The 16898-nt window shown below is 47.6% G+C and overlaps 1 protein-coding gene across 4 annotated transcripts in view; it reads left to right on the top strand.

The window, feature by feature from the left end:
- Positions 1-2317: 2317 nt before the first annotated feature.
- Positions 2318-16898, top strand: part of LMAN2L (lectin, mannose binding 2 like) — a 29642-nt gene continuing 15061 nt past the window's right edge. For 2 of the 4 annotated variants that reach the window (XM_058278110.2, XM_012519603.4), the window contains exons 1-4: positions 2318-2530; positions 3643-3761; positions 6936-7053; positions 7835-7917. In XM_058278110.2, coding sequence (XP_058134093.1) covers positions 2344-2530; positions 3643-3761; positions 6936-7053; positions 7835-7917 — 507 coding nt within the window. In that variant the 5' untranslated portion in view covers positions 2318-2343. Of the gene's footprint in view, positions 2531-3642; positions 3762-4235; positions 4317-5379; positions 5479-6935; positions 7054-7834; positions 7918-16898 lie in introns of those variants that run through there. The other 2 variants (XM_071208708.1, XM_071208709.1) reach the window with 2 other exon arrangements.

Below are 16898 nucleotides of genomic sequence, written 5' to 3'. Positions count from 1 at the left end.
AGTTCTCGGAGCAGTCCTCCTTCCCCAGCCTTCCTCACCATGATCCCTGGGTGCCTGCCTCTGTACAGCTCCCGGCTCCCTTCCTTTTCTTTGAGCAGTTCCTCACCCCTGTTCTCCCTATCGTAATAGCCTGAACGAAAGAATCTGATTCCTTCACACCCTTTTCCTTTATTCCTCTTTTCCTCATCACAATGAACTTTACAACGAGAGGCCTGCTGATGATAATCTATCAAAAATCCAGCTGGCAAGAGAAATACGATGGAAATCATTGTATTCAAAACAATCAGAATGCCTACACTCTGCTGCAGGAGGGGTGAGGAGGTGGGGCAGCGGGTGGGGCATGACGTAGGAAATGAGTAAGACGAGCTTCCTGCAGCTCCGAGGCTTCCAGGCCTGCTGGGGAGACAGACATGTAATTTGCTAATTGAGCGACATAGTTCAGGGTGACACACATTATAATGGACATGTGTACAGCATGGTCTGAATCTGGTTGTGAAGGGCCTTGAATGCTACACTAAGGAATTTGAATTTTATTCTATAGCAATTGGGAACCATGAATGGTTTCTAAGCCTGGGTATGGCATGAATAAATGCACTGAATTCCTAATGTCTTATCTGCGTTTATGTGGCTTATGTGAAAGATTAATGGCTGGGGCAGTTTTGCAAAGCAGGCTCATACTTGTGCTTTTCTTATTCAGTATACTCATGCTCAGGACAGAGAGTTCACTTTGGCAGTCGACTGGGGGGACAGAGGTGCAGCTCTGGCAAGTGCTCCGTAAGAGGTAAACATGGAGCGCACAGAGAGCCCGGAGAGGGGTATAGACCCTCTTGGAGGAGAGCAGGGAAGGCCTCCGGGAGGGGGTGGGCTGCAGAAAAGGAGCAAGAAGCGGGGAGGCTGGAGCATGTAAGTGGAGGAAGGGTGTCTTGCTCTCCCAGCTGCAATCACCAATACCACGAAATGCGCTGACTTAACTTTATTGGCCCATGGTTTTGAGGCATCTGCTAGGCGACGCTCTCTCCCGGAAGACTGGCGTTCTGGAGCTGGCTGCTGGCAGTCCTTTGTCAACGGCTTTTCCATCACTTTGTAATGCCCATGGAGGATCTTCTTTCTCTTCTGGGTTCTCTTGCCTCCCAGCTTCTGCTCCTCCGTGTGGTCTTCTCTTACTGAACTTGTGCTTATAAAGGACCCTAGCAGTCTGGATTAAGATCCACCTGTTTCAGTTGGCCTGCCTTCAAAACGTCCTATTAGAAGGGGTTCCTACCCATAAGAACGGGTTTAGATTATATTTTACTGAGGACCATAATTCAACCTACCACAAAGGGAACTGTGCGCAGTAAGGCTGGAGAGGAGGGGAGAGGGGCTTTGTGTGCCAAGCTGAGGGGCCTGAGTCTCCTCGCCACATTTGGTGGTGAGCCAGCAAGTGCTCCGGACGACGATGACGATGGTGCCAACTGCAAGCCAGGCAGGATTCTAAGATCATCACAGTATTAACTCATTTAACCTTGACACATGGTTAGATGGTTAGATCACCATCCTGCCACGGGGAGGATGGTGCCCCCAAAACCAACTGAGACACACGTTACTGTGGTTGGGGAGAAAGAGGAAGGACGGAAAGGAATCGATGGCTTGAGAAATAACTAAGAGGGAAATCATCAGGACTTGGTCATTGGCTGCGTGTTGGAACTGGTGGGGAAGAGAGGGAGAGCCAGCAGGACCCCCACACTTCCGATTGCAGGGTCCAGGTGTTGAGCCACCAGGTAAAGGACTACCCTGTACCATTTCTCAGAGGTCCTCCAGTAGCGTGGGTGATTTAGAAGTGTGTTGCTTAACGTCCTGATTTTGGGGGGTTCTCGGATATATTCTTGCAGCTCATGGTCTTGGTAAATGGTCCTTGTGTACTTGGAAAGAATGTGTTCTTCTGCTTTGTTGTGTGGAGTGTTGGATAAACGATAGCGATTTTCCATCTGCTTTAATTGTGGATTTGTCTGCTGCTTCTTTCAGTTCTGTACCTTCCGGATCGATACTCGGCACAGGCAGGAGGGGTACCAGGTGGGGCTGAAAGAAACGTCCTGCCTCTTTAAATTTACTCCAGGATGCAGACCCAAAAGGGAACTCACTACGTATCCCAGCAGGCCTAGCGGAGCGCGTGCACGTGCAAATAAGGATCGCCGCGCATTCGGCCACGCCCCTCCCGAGGTTGGCAGCGCAACTGGTACCTAAGCCAACCAATGGGTGGGGGGCGGGGACTCGAGGAGAGCCAATGAGACGTGGGACAGGTGTTTCCAAGGGCCAATGGGCTGGGCGAGGGGGCGGGGCTGCAAGCAGGGTCTGGCGGTGGGCAAGATGGCGCCGGCTCGGGGAGCCTCAGGGCGAGGGTCTCGCGCGGGGAGGCCTCGGTCGGCGCCGGCTGGGGCCGGGATGTGGCTCCTTCTCCTCTGGCTGGGGTGCGGGTCAGGGCCGCGGCCGGTCGGGGCGGGCCAGACGTTCGAGTACTTGAAGCGGGAGCACTCGCTGTCGAAGCCTTACCAGGGTGAGGCGCCGGGGGCACGGCGGTGGTGCGGGGGAGGCTTTCGGGACCCGCGTTCCTCGGCAGAGGCGCTGGCGGGCGGCCAAGGCCCGCGGGACCCCGAGGACGCTGCGGCCGGTGGTAGTGGCCGCGTTGGGGACCCCGGGGTTAGCTCACCCTCCCAGCGCTGGAAGTTTCCAGCAGGTCGAGAAGGAGGGGGCCCTGGGGTTCCACTAGCGCCAGCCGGGACGTGGGGCGGGGAGGTCGGATTTGGACCGGAATGTGGGGAGGGGAAGGAGTGCGAATGGCCACTGTCCCAACAGAGTCATGGACGTGCTAGAAATAGAGGAGGAAGAAGAGCTGGGGCTAGAATTTGGCCGCAAGTGGTAAAGAAGATAACTGTTCTGTTGACTGCTTTTCACCAGTCCAGGATTGCTGTTGTTGAAAGAGGCTGGTTAACTTTGTTCTTTTTTAAGGTTCATAGACTCCTAAGCACAGGTCATCAACCAGAAAGTTGATACAATTAGCTATAAAGAGGCCCGAATCAGTACAATTAGCTTCGCTAACCCAAATCTGTTTCCCTTGGTGGTGGAAGGGTCAGCAAACAACATACATAAACAAGTCAGAGTACAAGACAGTATACATTATCACAGAGAAGTCACTTATTTACTTAGGGGAAGCATTGAGGCTGTGCTGGGTTCTTAGGAGCCCTGGGAGGCCAAGGTCTGCAGAAGCTTAGAGCCTTGGGGATTGGAGGATGGGGAGAAGTACTTCACACTTGAAGGATTAAGGAGGGAATGTGATTACGCCACCCGCTGAAGGGGCTGGCTCTTTTTGGTAGAGTTGGGAGATTTTTTTTTTTCTATTACGGTGCCAAAGTTTACTGACATAAAATGGGAAGAATGCATCTGAGCTGCAGTCACTGTTGTGGATAAATAAAGTGACCCCTTTGGGGTCTTCGTCTGAAAAGGGCATTGTGAAAGGACACAGTATTAAAGGTAAAGATTTGTGAGTGACAGGAGGTGGGAGACGAGTGACAGCAAAAGGAAAAAGGTGCCTCCAGCCTTTGGGGGAGGGTGGCGTCTTCCTGAGGGGCAGTGCTGAAGAGGATGAGCTGACGCGCTTCCTCCCTCCAGGTGTGGGCACTGGCAGTTCCTCCCTGTGGAATCTGATGGGCCATGCCATGGTGATGACCCAGTATATTCGCCTTACTCCAGATATGCAAAGTAAACAGGGTGCCCTGTGGAACCGGGTGGTAAGAATCTTTTTCTCTCTGTGGGTGACCGAAAAGGTCCTACAAAGCTCGGTGGTGGCAAATTGCCTTAATTTTTCTGGCTCTCCACCCCAGTATTCTGCCTTCTGTTGATACCAAGGGTTTTTATTTCAGAGATTGTAATGACCTTCATAACAAAAAGAAACGAGATAGTTAGGGAAGTACTCTCTCTTACCCTCATTATACCAAAGTAATTCATTTTAAATTTGTTTTCTGAAACGTGTTTAATTCCCATTTAACCTAATAGTACTCCTTCTCGGGGGTTAATAACGTAGGCTATGTTTAATAACTTTGCTTTGTAAACTAGAAATCTACTCTTAAATTTATCCCATACTTCAACAAAGTTTCCCCCTCTGTTAGTTCAGCTTAAAAAGACAAAGTTTGAATTTTATTTTCATTTGAAAGCCATTCTGAGCCATCGGTCATTTTATTTGTCCTTCTTTGGACCTTTTCTAGCTACATTGTCTTCCTTGAGGTATGGCGGCAAGAAGTGAATGCAGTACTCCTGGTGTGGCTGCACTGTGATTTTGTACAAGTGTAAGACGATGCTTTCTTTTTGGTTTCCAGGGCTCTTTTTAAACCTTTTGGGGCCACGTTTACTTTTGGGGATGACCTCGGCATCCTTTGGTACTTTCTCTTGGGCTCTCATAAGCTAGGGACTTACTTTTAAGGTTTTTTTGTTTTCTATTTTGGTTTTTTTTTTTTTTTTAGTTGTGGGTAAGTGAACTCTTTCCAGGAAAAAGAACTATTTCTTCTTCCTATTCGTTTTACTTTGTTGAGAATTCTGAAGGAGCCAAGGGATAAGAAGTAGAGGTTTCTGCATGAGCTGACCCCTTAAGCCAGATGGTCGTGCTGCACTCATTCTTGGACAGAATGCAGGGCAGTGTGTGCTGGTAGAAGAGGAGGAGGGCTGGCAGCTGAGCTCTAGCTCCAGCTCTGCCATAGATCTGCTGGGAGGCCTGGGTGGATTTAGCCTCTCTGTTTTCAGTTTCTCACCTCTGTCAAAACATCATCATCCCTTTTCTCCTTGCCTACCAGGGCTGTTTTCAGGCTAAAAGAAGACAGTAGGCATGAAAAGGCTTTGGAAAGTTAAAATTCTTCCGGACATGTATGCTATGCCATTAGAGCTATTGTAAACTTTATGTCGGCAACTCTTAGGCATTCCTAAGCCGTTAGGGTTGTCTCACTCGCTGTCTATGAAACTCTTGTAGTAGCAGTTCTAGTTTAAGATCTAGTTATCCTGCCCTTTTGCAGAGTCTCTGACACCTTTATAATGTTATCTGGTTATCAGAATGAGCAGGGAGTTGTTTCTAAGTTACTTGAATAGGTTGCATTTGTTTGAGCAGTAGTTTTCAAACTTGTCTATCAATTGGAATTGATGCCTAGGTCCCACTCCCAGAGATTTTGATTTATTTAGAATGGGGAACGGCCTGTGCATTGGAATTTTTTAAAGCTCTCTAGCTGATTCTGATGTGTAGCACAGTGTCAGAACCACTATTAGACATGCCCGAGCAAAACTCGATATGGCATTGTGCTAGCTGTGAAGCCAGGGAGAGGTAGTAACTCAGCATGAACTTCTCTGGCCCTGCCCTCTTTCCAGGGGCATAAGACCTCCCTGCTGGCTATGGGCAGCTTCCTGTGCCAGCATTTCACTCTTGCCTGGAAATGGAAATGGAACGACAGGAGCTCCTTAGATGTGGTAAGCTAGTGGAACTTTGATCTGCCTTGCTGAATGCAGCAGTACCCCCCATCCCTCTTATTTTGACTATGTACTCCTAATAGCAACACTTTGGGGGAAGTATTCCAGAAATTAAAAACAAAAACTGGATGTGATCTAGCACTGAGTTGCTCAAGAGCCAGAACAATCTATTCGGACAGCCTTTGGCTGACCCCAGTTGATCTGTCTTTTCCTTCTTCCCATCTTTCCTCAGTGAACTACTTTAACTGGGAGCTTCTCTAAACCAAATAGCCACTCTGGATCTCCATGAAACTATTTTAAACGATTTATTTATCCCCCCACACACACCCCGTGTTTCTGCTCTCTGTGTCCATTTGCTGTGCTTGCTTCTGTGTCTGCTTGTCTTCTCTTTAGACAGCACCGGGAACTGATCCTGGGACCTTCTGGAGTGGGAGGGAGGTGCTTAATCTCTTCCGCCACCTCAGCTCCCTGGTCTGCTGCGTCTCTGGTCTCTCCTCTGTTTCTCTTTTTGTTGCGTCATCTTGCTGTGCCTGCTCTCCACTGGGCCAGCTTGCTATGCCAGCCCGCGCGCCACTCAGGCCAGCTCATCACGTGGGCCAGCTTGCTTTCACCTTGCTTGCCTGGGAATTGAACCCTGGACCTCCCATTTGGTAGATGGGAGCCCAATTGCCTGAGTCACATCTGCTTCTCCCCCATGAAACTATTTAGAGCACTTACCCATGTACTTGCCTCCTCCATTTTTATAAGGTTTTGATCCACAGTTAAAAACAGAGAATAGTACCCCCCTTCTTAATGTTTTCTACCAGAGGCTGTCCCTGTTGTGGGCATGGCACTTGGCACGTCTCCTGGGTACACTTGGGCTTCTCGGCCAAGGGCATGAGGATTTGGGGGACTGTAACTTAAACCGTCTGTTGGGAACTCTGGCTTGCCCCTCAGCTCGGCAGAGATCCAGATCTACTAATTAGAGTTGTTTAATAGCCTCTGCTAATTATTTTTAGAAACCCTGGCATAATGACTTAGCTTTTCTTATTCTTTTGGAATGAATGAGGATTTGACCTTTAAATCCAAGCTTTTTAGAGTCTTTCTACCAAAGAGGGGTGATATTAAGTTCAAGATGTGGTCTACAGGTTGAGTTACTTTGCTGGGCAACTGTAGGGTCACAGTAGTTCAACTTGGCACATTTCTGTCTTTTCTGGCTTTGGAGTATTAATCCTCTTTCTTTGGGGAGATGAAAGTAATTGGGAGGTTTAGTCACTTTCCATAATAAGTTTCTCTGACGGTTGAATGGCTCAATCCATTTAATTTTATGACGTGAACACTTGCCAAGTCTCTGATTTGGTGCCTGTTCCTTAGCCCATGCTAATTGCATTTATGCTCTCCAAGTCTGTAGATTGCTGTAAGGGCTTGAGTTTGGCATTTTGTTTTCCTCGTTGATTCCAGTGTCTCCTTCGCTTTAGCCATGTTTCCTGAGAGACTGGGAGTTGCAGGTGCACTTCAGAATTCACGGGCAAGGGAAGAAGAATCTGCATGGAGACGGCTTGGCGATCTGGTACACAAAGGACCGGATGCAGCCAGGTATCGGGACCCTGGGCTGCCCCTGGGTGGGGTGTGACAGGCCTGCTCTTCTTAAGTGTACTCTTTTCGAGAAGGGCACTTTGCCACGCTGTCTTCTCCTCGGGTGTCTGTGAGTGAAGACTGACCCATCCCGGCTCTAGAGTGGGATCTGAGTCCGGATAAGCAGATAAGCTTGACTCATCCTGGGGAGATTCCTCTCGTTAATTCCTTGCAGGTTTCCCTGTGCAGCCACCTGGCCTTTTGGTCAGATGAAAGCTCTGGTTCTCCTGAACACTGGCGGTTGAGTGAGCTCATTTCCTTTTGGCAAACACAGTGAGAGAGCTCAGCCCTGCTGAGTTACGAGGAGAGTTCTCAGTTTTTCCTTGTTGTGCCAGAGCCATTGCTCCAAGTGGGTGTCAGGCTTAACTCGATTTTACAGCAAGAAGAAGAGCTTGGGAATTCAGTTCTCTCTTGGGGGTACAGTCTTCACCAAGCATTTGTGAAGCAGAATTCTCTAGGGGTGCCTTAGCAACCACGTTGGATCAGGGAGCTGCTGTGGTGCTAAATAAGGTTGCAATGGCGTTCTCTCTTTCCCCTGCCTTCCACAACAAACTACTGCGGGTATTTATTGGTTGCTTGCCAGAGGCCAGGCACTTTGCCGGCTGCTTTTACATGTTTTCTCATCTTAAGAGAGGCCTGGGAGTCATTGGAATTTCGCCTTTTCCTCTATCATAGTGATATATTGTTCCTTTATCAAGTCTTGGCTTTATTTCATTGTTCATCATCTGTTCTCTCTCTCTAGGGCCTGTGTTTGGAAACATGGACAAATTTGTGGGGCTGGGAGTATTTGTAGACACCTACCCCAATGAGGAGAAGCAGCAAGAGGTAATGGCAAGTGTCAGAGCGTAGGTCAGCTGCACTGACGTCCCAGTCCTTTGCCTCAAGTGTTGTTCAGAAGGGAGTGGGATAGAAAGTGAGGGGTTGTGGTTCCATTTTCTTCATCTGTAGAATTTCAAAAGTTAATATCCTGGTTAGTGCTTTTTCTAGAGAGAACCATTTCTGAGCATACAGTCCTGTGGGAATAGCTGTTGTGAATGGGGGGCCTTTTCTTTAGTGTCACCCCTGTTCTCCCTTGCGCCCATTAGGTAGCCACTGAAACTGAGCACGTCTGCGTGGCTGGCTGGTGGTTTGCCTACTAGACGAGCACCAGAGCAAGCTGAGTTTATGTAACTCAGCTCCCCAACTTTGGCGATTTCACTGCTGCACTCTCTTCTGCAGCTTGCTCACCCTTTCCAGCGAACTTTTCTTCTTCTTCTTGGATCTGAACAGCAGTTCTCTCCTGTAGGGAAGTCGGTAAAAAAGAAATTGATGAACTCTCTGTAGCTCATTGGAACCCAGTGTCTAGCCGTTTGCAGAGGCCTCTTGCATCTTGTTAGCTGACCCTGAGCATTCTTTAGTACTTTCTTAAACTGATGACAGGTTTGTACTCTCTCTCTCCCATGGACCCACCATCAGATGGTGGGGAAGTGATTATAACAGGACTGGTTGTTGCTGGGATTTCTGTCACTAAATTAATATTTAACAAGGCAGGATTAGGAATGGAGGCAGAACTCCCTAATTTTCCCCCAAAAGTTTATTATGACACATTTCAGAGTTCTAAAAACATTGGAAGAACGGTAGAAGGCTCATCATGTGTACAGCACCCAGAGTCGATGATGGTTAACATTTTCCAACAGAGCTCACCTTAGGGGAGGTGGAAAGTGAGGCCTGAGTAGAAGTTGCTTCTCTGCATTCCTTCTGGGCTCTTCTTCGCCCCATGTATATTAAGCACTTTCTAGGTGCTAGGCTCTGGGAATTAATGAGCAAGACCAGCATGGTCCTTGCAGCTGGAAGCATGACGTGTGTGAGCACCGGCGGGCATAACTGGGCACTGGGGGAGGACACAGCACGAGGACTTGTGTGGGGCTGGGTGCTGAAGGCGCTCTTGCGCTACGGAAATGCGCTTTACTCCAAGGCAGTAGGTGCATGCGGGGAGTGTTGTGACCCCATTGCTGGTCATGCTGTGGACGTGGTGGCTGTGAGAAACGCGTCTGAGTAAGAGGCGTGGGCTTCAGGGCATAATGAGAGGTTGAGGCTAGCTTCCTGGGACCAGAAGCGAATTGTCCAGACTCTTAGCTTCCAGTTCACCATTAGTAGTAATTCTGATTTGGGAGGGCAGATCTGATGGACTTATCTTAAAAGGGGAGTAGATGTTATTCATAGAAGTTAGTTTCAGATAGCAAAAACGGGGGCTTTTCTACTTAGCTATTGGAGTTCTCAACCCCAGCTGCACATTGGATTGCCTTGGAGAGCTTTTAAAAACGCCAGCATGGGAGCGGATGTGGCTCAAGCATTTAAGCGCCCGCCTCCCGTACGGGAGGTCCCGGGTTTGGCTCCCAATGCCTCCTAAAGAAAAAGACAGAGTAGGTGGACAGCAAGAAAGGAAAAACAAAACCCAATAAGCACAAACAACAAGCAAACAGACGAGGGAGCCATCCCTGGGGTGGGGGGGGAGTGCAAATTAAAAAATGCCAGCCTCCAGGCCCTTACCCCAGAGGCTCTGATTCGGGTGATCCAAGGCATAGTCTGCTTGCCCTTGCTTTTAAAAAGCTCACCAGGGAAGTGGACGTGGCTCAAGCAGGTGGGTGCCTGCCTACCACATGGGAGGTCCTGGGTTTGGTTCCTGGTGCCTCCTGAAGAAGATGAGCAAGACAGTGAACTGATGCAACAGGCTGGCATCGTGAGCTGATGCAAAAGGATGATGCAGTGAAGAGACACAACAAGCAGGGAGCAGAGGTGGCCTGTGTGATTGGGTGCCTCCCTCCCACATGGGAGGTCCCGGGTTTAGTTCCCTGTGCCTCCTAAAAAAAAGATAAACAGAGAGCAGACAGCAAGCACAAACAATGAGGGGGGGTATGAAAAAATAAATCTTAAAAATAAAAGAAAGCTCACCAGTGATTCCATGCATGTGGCCAGGTGGAAAGCCCCGAGGCCACCTGCAAGTCCTGGTTTCTTTATAGAGCTCAGAACATTTCCTGTTGATTAGGTGGCTCCTGTGTGCCAGAGACCTTACCTGTGCTCTCCCACTCCACCTCAACTTCCTCACAGTTAGTATTGGTTTCCCACTGTCCGGTGAGTAAAGAGGAGGCTTAGGAAAGTTAACTGTCTTGTTCAAGGTAACAGAGCCGGGTTTTGAACACAGGGCCACCTGATGCCGGGAGCTGTGCTTGTCTGTGATGCTCTGCCTTCCACCTCTTTTCCTCCTGCCAGGGTGATTTCTTCCTTGGTCGTGGAGACATTGATTGTTTCCATCCTTAGAGCTTACCCTCAGTTCGAATGGTATAGAAAGTATACTCCTCTAGATTCCAAGAACCTGGAGCTAGACGGTAAAATTGAGTGTGTTTTGTTGATGGTGTGCTTTACTTTGATAGCGTACATTGGTATATAAAAAGCATTGTTCTAAGCACTTTTTTTTGGAGAGTGGGGCTAGTGTTCAATCTTTTTAAAAAAATTTTTATTATGGTAACATATATATAACATTTCCCATTTTAACTACTTTCAAATATACAATCCACTAGTGTTAACCACCTTCACTGTTGTACTGCCATCTCCACCATCCATTTCCAAAACTTTGCCACTATCCCACACAGCTCTGTACCCTTTAAGCATTAAATCTTCATTCCCTCCCTCTAACCTCCCCCGTGGTAACCTATAATCTAGAACAAATGCTGGTTTTTCATGTCAGTGAGATCGTACAGTGTGCCCTTCTGTATCTGGCTCAAGGTTCATCCATGTTGTCGTTTGTGTCAGCACTTCATTCCTTTTTACAGCTGAATAATACTTTGTTTTCTAAACCACATTTTGGTTATCCACTGATCAACACTTGGGTTTGCTCTGAGCAACAGCCTGATAAAATAGGTATTGTTGTTATTCCTCTGGAAAACCGAGGTGCAGAAAGGTTAAACAACTTGTCAGCATCGCATAGGTGGCAGGCCTGCCTTGAGAGAGTGCAGTCTTGTTTCACACACATGAGATAGCGATAAATACTGCACTTCTGAAAACTTGTAGATGTGTGTTGTGTGTGTAGAACATGTGCTGGACAAGGTGAAAATCAGGAACAGAAGGGACCTTCCTCAACCCAAGAAAGGGCATCTGAGACAAACCGCAGCAAACTCAGGAACAAGACAAGGATGCCTGCTCTTGGGCTCCTTCTTACCATTGTGATGGAGGTTCTAGCCAGGACATTTAGACCAGAAGATGAAATAAAAGATGCCCAGGTTGGAAAGGAAGAAATAAAACTATTTCAGTTTGCAGATGACAAGACCTTATATGTACAAAATCCTAAAGAATCTACAAAAGAACTATTAGAATTAACCAACTCAGCAAAGTTGCAGGATACAAGATCGTTAAAAATTCATTGCGTTCCTGTTCATTTGCAATGAACAATCTGTAAATGAAATTAAGAGAGCAGTTCCATTTACGCTGTCCTCAAAAAAAAAAAAATTTAAGGAAACGGATGTGGCTCAAGCAGTTGGGCTCCCATCTACCATATAGGAGGTCCAGGGTTCAATGCCGAGGGCCTCCTTCCTGCTGAAGGCACGCTGGCCCACGTGGCAAGCCGGCCCACATGGAGTCCTGGCCCACATGGAGAGCTGGCACAGCAAGATGATGCAACAAAAAGAGACACAGGAGAGACAATAAGAGATGTAGCAGAATGGAGCTGAGGTGGCGCAAGAGAATGAATGCCTCTCTCCCACTCCGGAAGGTCCCAGGATCGGTTCCTGGAGCCGCCTAATGAGAATACAAGCAGACAAAGAAGAACACACAGTGAATGAACAGTGTGGGGGAATAAGTAAATCTTTAAAAATAATAAAATGTTTAGAAGTAAATTTAACAAAATGAATATAAAACTTATGCTATGAAAACTGTGAAACATTGCTGAGAGAAATGAAAGAACACCTAAATAAATAGGAAGACATCCCATGTTCCTGGTGTATAATAGTAAGCCTTGGCATCTTTGCTGTTGACAGAGCATCCCACTTGACTAAAAGCAGCAGTGAAATTAAGGCATATCTCTTAGGTTGTATTTTGAATCTTGGTACTTGTAATCTGGCTGGTTGGGTTTTAAACATCAGTGTTTGGCGTTTGGGGCATACTTCAAATTTATGTTTTCTGATTTTATAGCTGTTTTTCTTGAGATCCTCAAATTATGTGATTAGGTTTTGTTTAGTTCTCACAACTAAGATAAATAGGATTGCAATCATTCCCTGAGTTTCTTAAGGGGTATATCACAGTAGTGTTCAGGCAGGTTTTTTAAAGTCTAAAAAATCGCAGTTCATTTGTGGCTGTGGCAGGAGGTCTGCCCCACCAGAGACCTCAGTGTGCAGTCAGCACACGGAGGTGTGAGGGGAATTGCTGTAGGAGGGCGTTGTTTCGGTAATACTTTATGTAAAAGCTATTATTTCTGCTCGTTACAGAAAAATCAGAAAAGGCTGAAACAAGAAACTATGCAAATGTATTTTTAAAAACAAAAATATATTGTACATACTGTTTTTTTTTTTTTTTTTAAGATTTATTTATTTATTTAATTCCCCCCCCTCCCCTGGTTGTCTGTTCTTGGTGTCTATTTGCTGCGTCTTGTTTCTTTGTCTGCTTCTGTTGTCGTCAGCAGCACGGAAGTGTGGGCGGCGCCATTCCTGGGCAGGCTGCTCTTTCTTTTTCACGCTGGGCGGCTCTCCTCACGGGTGCACTCCTTGCGCGTGGGGGTCCCCCACGCGGGGGACACCCTTGCGTGGCACAGCGCTCCTTGCGCGCATCAGCACTGCGCATGGGCCAGCTCCACACGGGTCAAGGAGGCCCGGGGTTTGACCCGCGGACCTCCCATATGGTAGACGGACGCCCTAACCACTGGGCCAAAGTCCGTTTCCCCATACTGTTTCTTAAACCTTATTTTTTTGAGGTACCAGGGCTGGGACCTCATAAGTGGGAAGCCAGCATTCAACCTCTGAGCCACATCGGCTCCCCTGAGTTGTTTTTTTTTTTCATTTGTTTGCTTTTTGTTTGTTTTTGTCTCTAGGAGGCACAAGGAACTAAACCCCAGGCCTCCCATGTGGGAAGCAGGCGCTCAACTGCTTTAGCCACATCTGCTTTCAAACCTTTTTTTAATTTTGAAGATGTTTAGACATGCAGAAAATAAATTGAAAGAATAGTATGGTGAATACTTGACTCAGATTGATTTTTTAAATATTTAATTTTGTATTTCAATATAGTTTCAGACTTAGAGACAGTTTTTAATAATACTCCAAAGAATTCCTGGATGCTCTTCACCCAGTTCCCCAAAACGTTAACATTTCATTTCATTTGCTTAGTCATTTCTTTCCTACTGTGTGTGCATGTCTGTATATTTTTTTCCGAACTGATTTTGAGAGTAAGATGTCTTCCTGATACCCCCTTACTCCTAAATATTTCAGTGTGTTTTTTCTAAAAACAGGGAGTTCTCTTACATAGCCATAGCACAGTGATCAGTACAGGGAGTCAGTCCTGATGACAATACCGTTAACCTGATGAAGAGGCCTCATTCAGATTATGACGTCCTGTATGGTGAAGAAAATCCCGTGACCTTTGTTGCATACAGCTGTCCTGTCTCTCCTTGCTGGACTCTGGAGCCATTCTTCAGTACTTCTTTTTGTTTCTGGGTACATACTGTTTATAGAGTCCTGCTTTTTTGTTTTCGATCTTAACAGCATATACTAAACATTTCTCTGTACTGATAGACTCTGAAAGCGCTTAGCGTAGTGCTTGAGTGGGGGCTCCAGGCCAGAGGCTGGGCGCCAGTGCCGGCTCCAGGGGTCAGTGCCCGTGGGGCGCCTCGGGGCAGTGGGTGTCCTGAGCAGGGCTCCCGCTGGCTGCCCCTGTGCACACCGTGTGCACGCTGCAGGTGCGCTTTGTGCTTGGCAGCAGCTCTTGTTGCTCTGCTCTTTCCCACCCTTCTTTTCTTCACACTTAAGTTCCAGAAAGCAAACCTGACCAGCTCCCTAGACCACAGAGGGGCTTGGGTTGGAGAACACTGTTGTGAGAGAGCGGCCCCCAGACACTGGTCCATGAACTCGCATTGGTTGGTAAACAGTTTTCCCTGGGCCTGGAACAGGGACAGTGAAATGACTGAAAAGGCGCAATGCCAAGTGTATTGTCGTTTTACTATGAAGCAGGTAATTCTCCCTCTCTCCTTCTGTGTGTGTGTGAAAATGTCCTTTCATAAAATGGTGTTTGTTACGTGTGGTTGTTTTGTCACTGTTGTATTTTTAGTAGGGAGAAAAAAAGAGGCAACCCTATTAATCCTCAAAATATTTCTGGAATTTTACTTACTGGTCCATGGTAGCCCATGGCCTCAGAATCTCTGCTCGAAAAGCTGTGTGTTTGGCATTGTTGCTTATTTGTGAGTGCCTGTGAGCAGTATTTGTATCCAGAGATTCCTCATTGAGGTAGTCACTAGGAACATCTCTTGACTCCCTCCTGAGTGCCGTATGCAATGCTGCACGTATCTCATTTCATCTCCATAATCAACCCTGTTTACAGGGCAGGAAGTGGAAGCCCAAGGAGGTGAGGTAGTCCACCGGGTTATACAGCCCTTAGTTTTAAAGCTGCAGTTAGAATTTAGGCCTCCCTGATGAAGAGGCAGCCGTGTTCTGTTTTTCTAGCTGGTGATTCACAGCTTTGGGCCTGTGGAGGTTTAGCATTGGAGCCGGAAATCCACAAGCTCAGGTGTCTCTTTTTGACCAAGATGTGCAGATGGTACAGTTACCACGTAGAGGGTCTTTGTGTTATTTCTAGGTGACCTTGAAAACATTTGTTCACTCTACAGACACCAGTCATTTGCACAGTCAGCAAGAGTTCCTCATTTTTGTAGACTCCAAAATTAGGAATGAAACTACTCTTGTCTTGCGTGGGTCAGGTGCTCTCTGCCTTTTGTCTAGCTTTAGGCTGCTTTCCAGGGAAAGAAAATTGGTCTATGTGAAAGGAGAGTACGCAGGCATAAAAATAGATGTCATTTGAAAAGCTTGCAAGTGCCATGAGGGTAAAACTAGAAGGCCAAGTCCTCAGTTGCTGAAGCAGAGAAGTTCCAGCACCCTCGCCGTGCACTTCTGTGCTGCCCGGTGCAGTGCTCCTCATGCATGGCCATACACCACCGTTACATGTGCGTTCTAAAAAGACATGCAGTCCTGAGCCCACCCTCGACCTGAGCGAGAGCCCGTGGCTGAGGGACCTCCGTGGCTGTGCCCTTGAGAAGCTCTGCAGCCTCCTGAGGCCTGGCTGTTGGAGTTGGGCACCACACCAGCCTTGTGCAAGGCACCGTAGGGCGAGGGTGGCTGGCTGGGGTCTTCCAAGTTGCAACTTGAACTGATCATGGCTATTGAGGGTGATAGAGGAAGCAAGCCTGGGGTCATCAGCGGAATCTTTTATTGAGGTAATACAGCATTTCCCATTTTAACCACTTTCAAGTATACAGTGCATCAGTGTTAATTGCATTCACAGCATTGTGCTATCCACCACTATCCATTACCGAAACTTCCCTTTGTCTCAGAAGCCAATTAAGCATGAACTCTGCATTCACCAGCCCAGCCCTGGGACTCTGAAAGTCTCTAGGAATTTGCATATTCTAGTTATTTCATGTCAGTGAGATCACACAGTATTTGTCCTTTTGTGTTTGGCTTATTTCAGTCAACATGATGTCTTCAAGGTTCAGGTTGTAGCTTGCCCTCAGGCTAATTTTTTTGTTTGGTTTTGTTTTTAATTTTTGTTCTTGTCAGGCCACTTTTAATCTCTTCCCTCACTCTTCACTGAAGTTAGTTTTCTGGTCAGAAGCCTGTTTCTTTTAACGGCTTGGTAGCATACAATTCCTTGTTCTACGGCAAAGTTTAGCTAAATGGTAAAATTGTTCTGTGGTGATTTGATTAGCCACTGCTTCCGTTAAGCCCTCTGTAAGCCCTCCCTGTGTGTGTGCTGCCCGTGGCGTGAGGGCCGCTGGGAGCTGCTCTGGATCTGACGGGTGCTGCCTCCTGCCTGCCCCCACAGCCTTCACTCACCCTAACCTCTCCTCGCCCGCTGCTTCAGGCCCCCCCGCCCTTGTTCCTTGAACATGTCAATGTCATGCTCGTGCCCCTCGGTGGACTCTCTACTGCTTGGGCTCAGCCCTGGTGTTTCCTCTTCAGAGATACTCCTTTCTCATCTCCTCTGTGCTGCCTATTTTATTTTCATCATAGGGTTTATTTCCGTCTGAAATAAATTCATTTGCTGTGTTGTTTGGCCCTTCCACTACAATGTCAGCTCCGGGGAGCAGTGGGCACCTTGTTTACCTTGTTCCCGCTGAAGCCCCACATCGGGAGCCGTGCCGGGGTTGTGCTTTGTATCCCCAAGAATTAGAGGAATGGGTGCCTGGGGCTCCACACTCTTGCCGCCCTTTCTGAGGGGCAGGGCTGACCTGGGCTTGCATAGGTTTCTCTTGCTGCTAGTGGCGTAAAGCTGGCAGTTTTCACCTTTGAGCCTCACGGCTTTCTAACTCCCTCTAGGCTACAGAGCTCCTGAGCACGGACAGGTTAGAATGACACTAGTCATTTGGAAGCACACGTCTGTCAGGCTCAGTAGAGGGTAAATGGTCCCTTTTGATTAGAGGTAATTTTCTATAGTCTCTCGAATGGGGAGAATTTTGTCTTCTAGGTCAGAGCTGTATCCTGAGGTTCTGGGAGAAAAGCGCATCTTAGAAAAATTTCGCCCTGTTCCTCCCTCCCCTTGCTGGAGGAGTACTGTAGTCTGGATACCCACAAACTTGT

The sequence above is a fragment of the Dasypus novemcinctus genome, chromosome 17 (assembly GCF_030445035.2).
Source record: "Dasypus novemcinctus isolate mDasNov1 chromosome 17, mDasNov1.1.hap2, whole genome shotgun sequence".
NCBI classification, from domain to species: Eukaryota; Metazoa; Chordata; class Mammalia; order Cingulata; family Dasypodidae; genus Dasypus; species Dasypus novemcinctus.
Note: the sequence above shows the minus strand (reverse complement) of the source record. Positions and strands in the feature narration are given on the sequence as shown.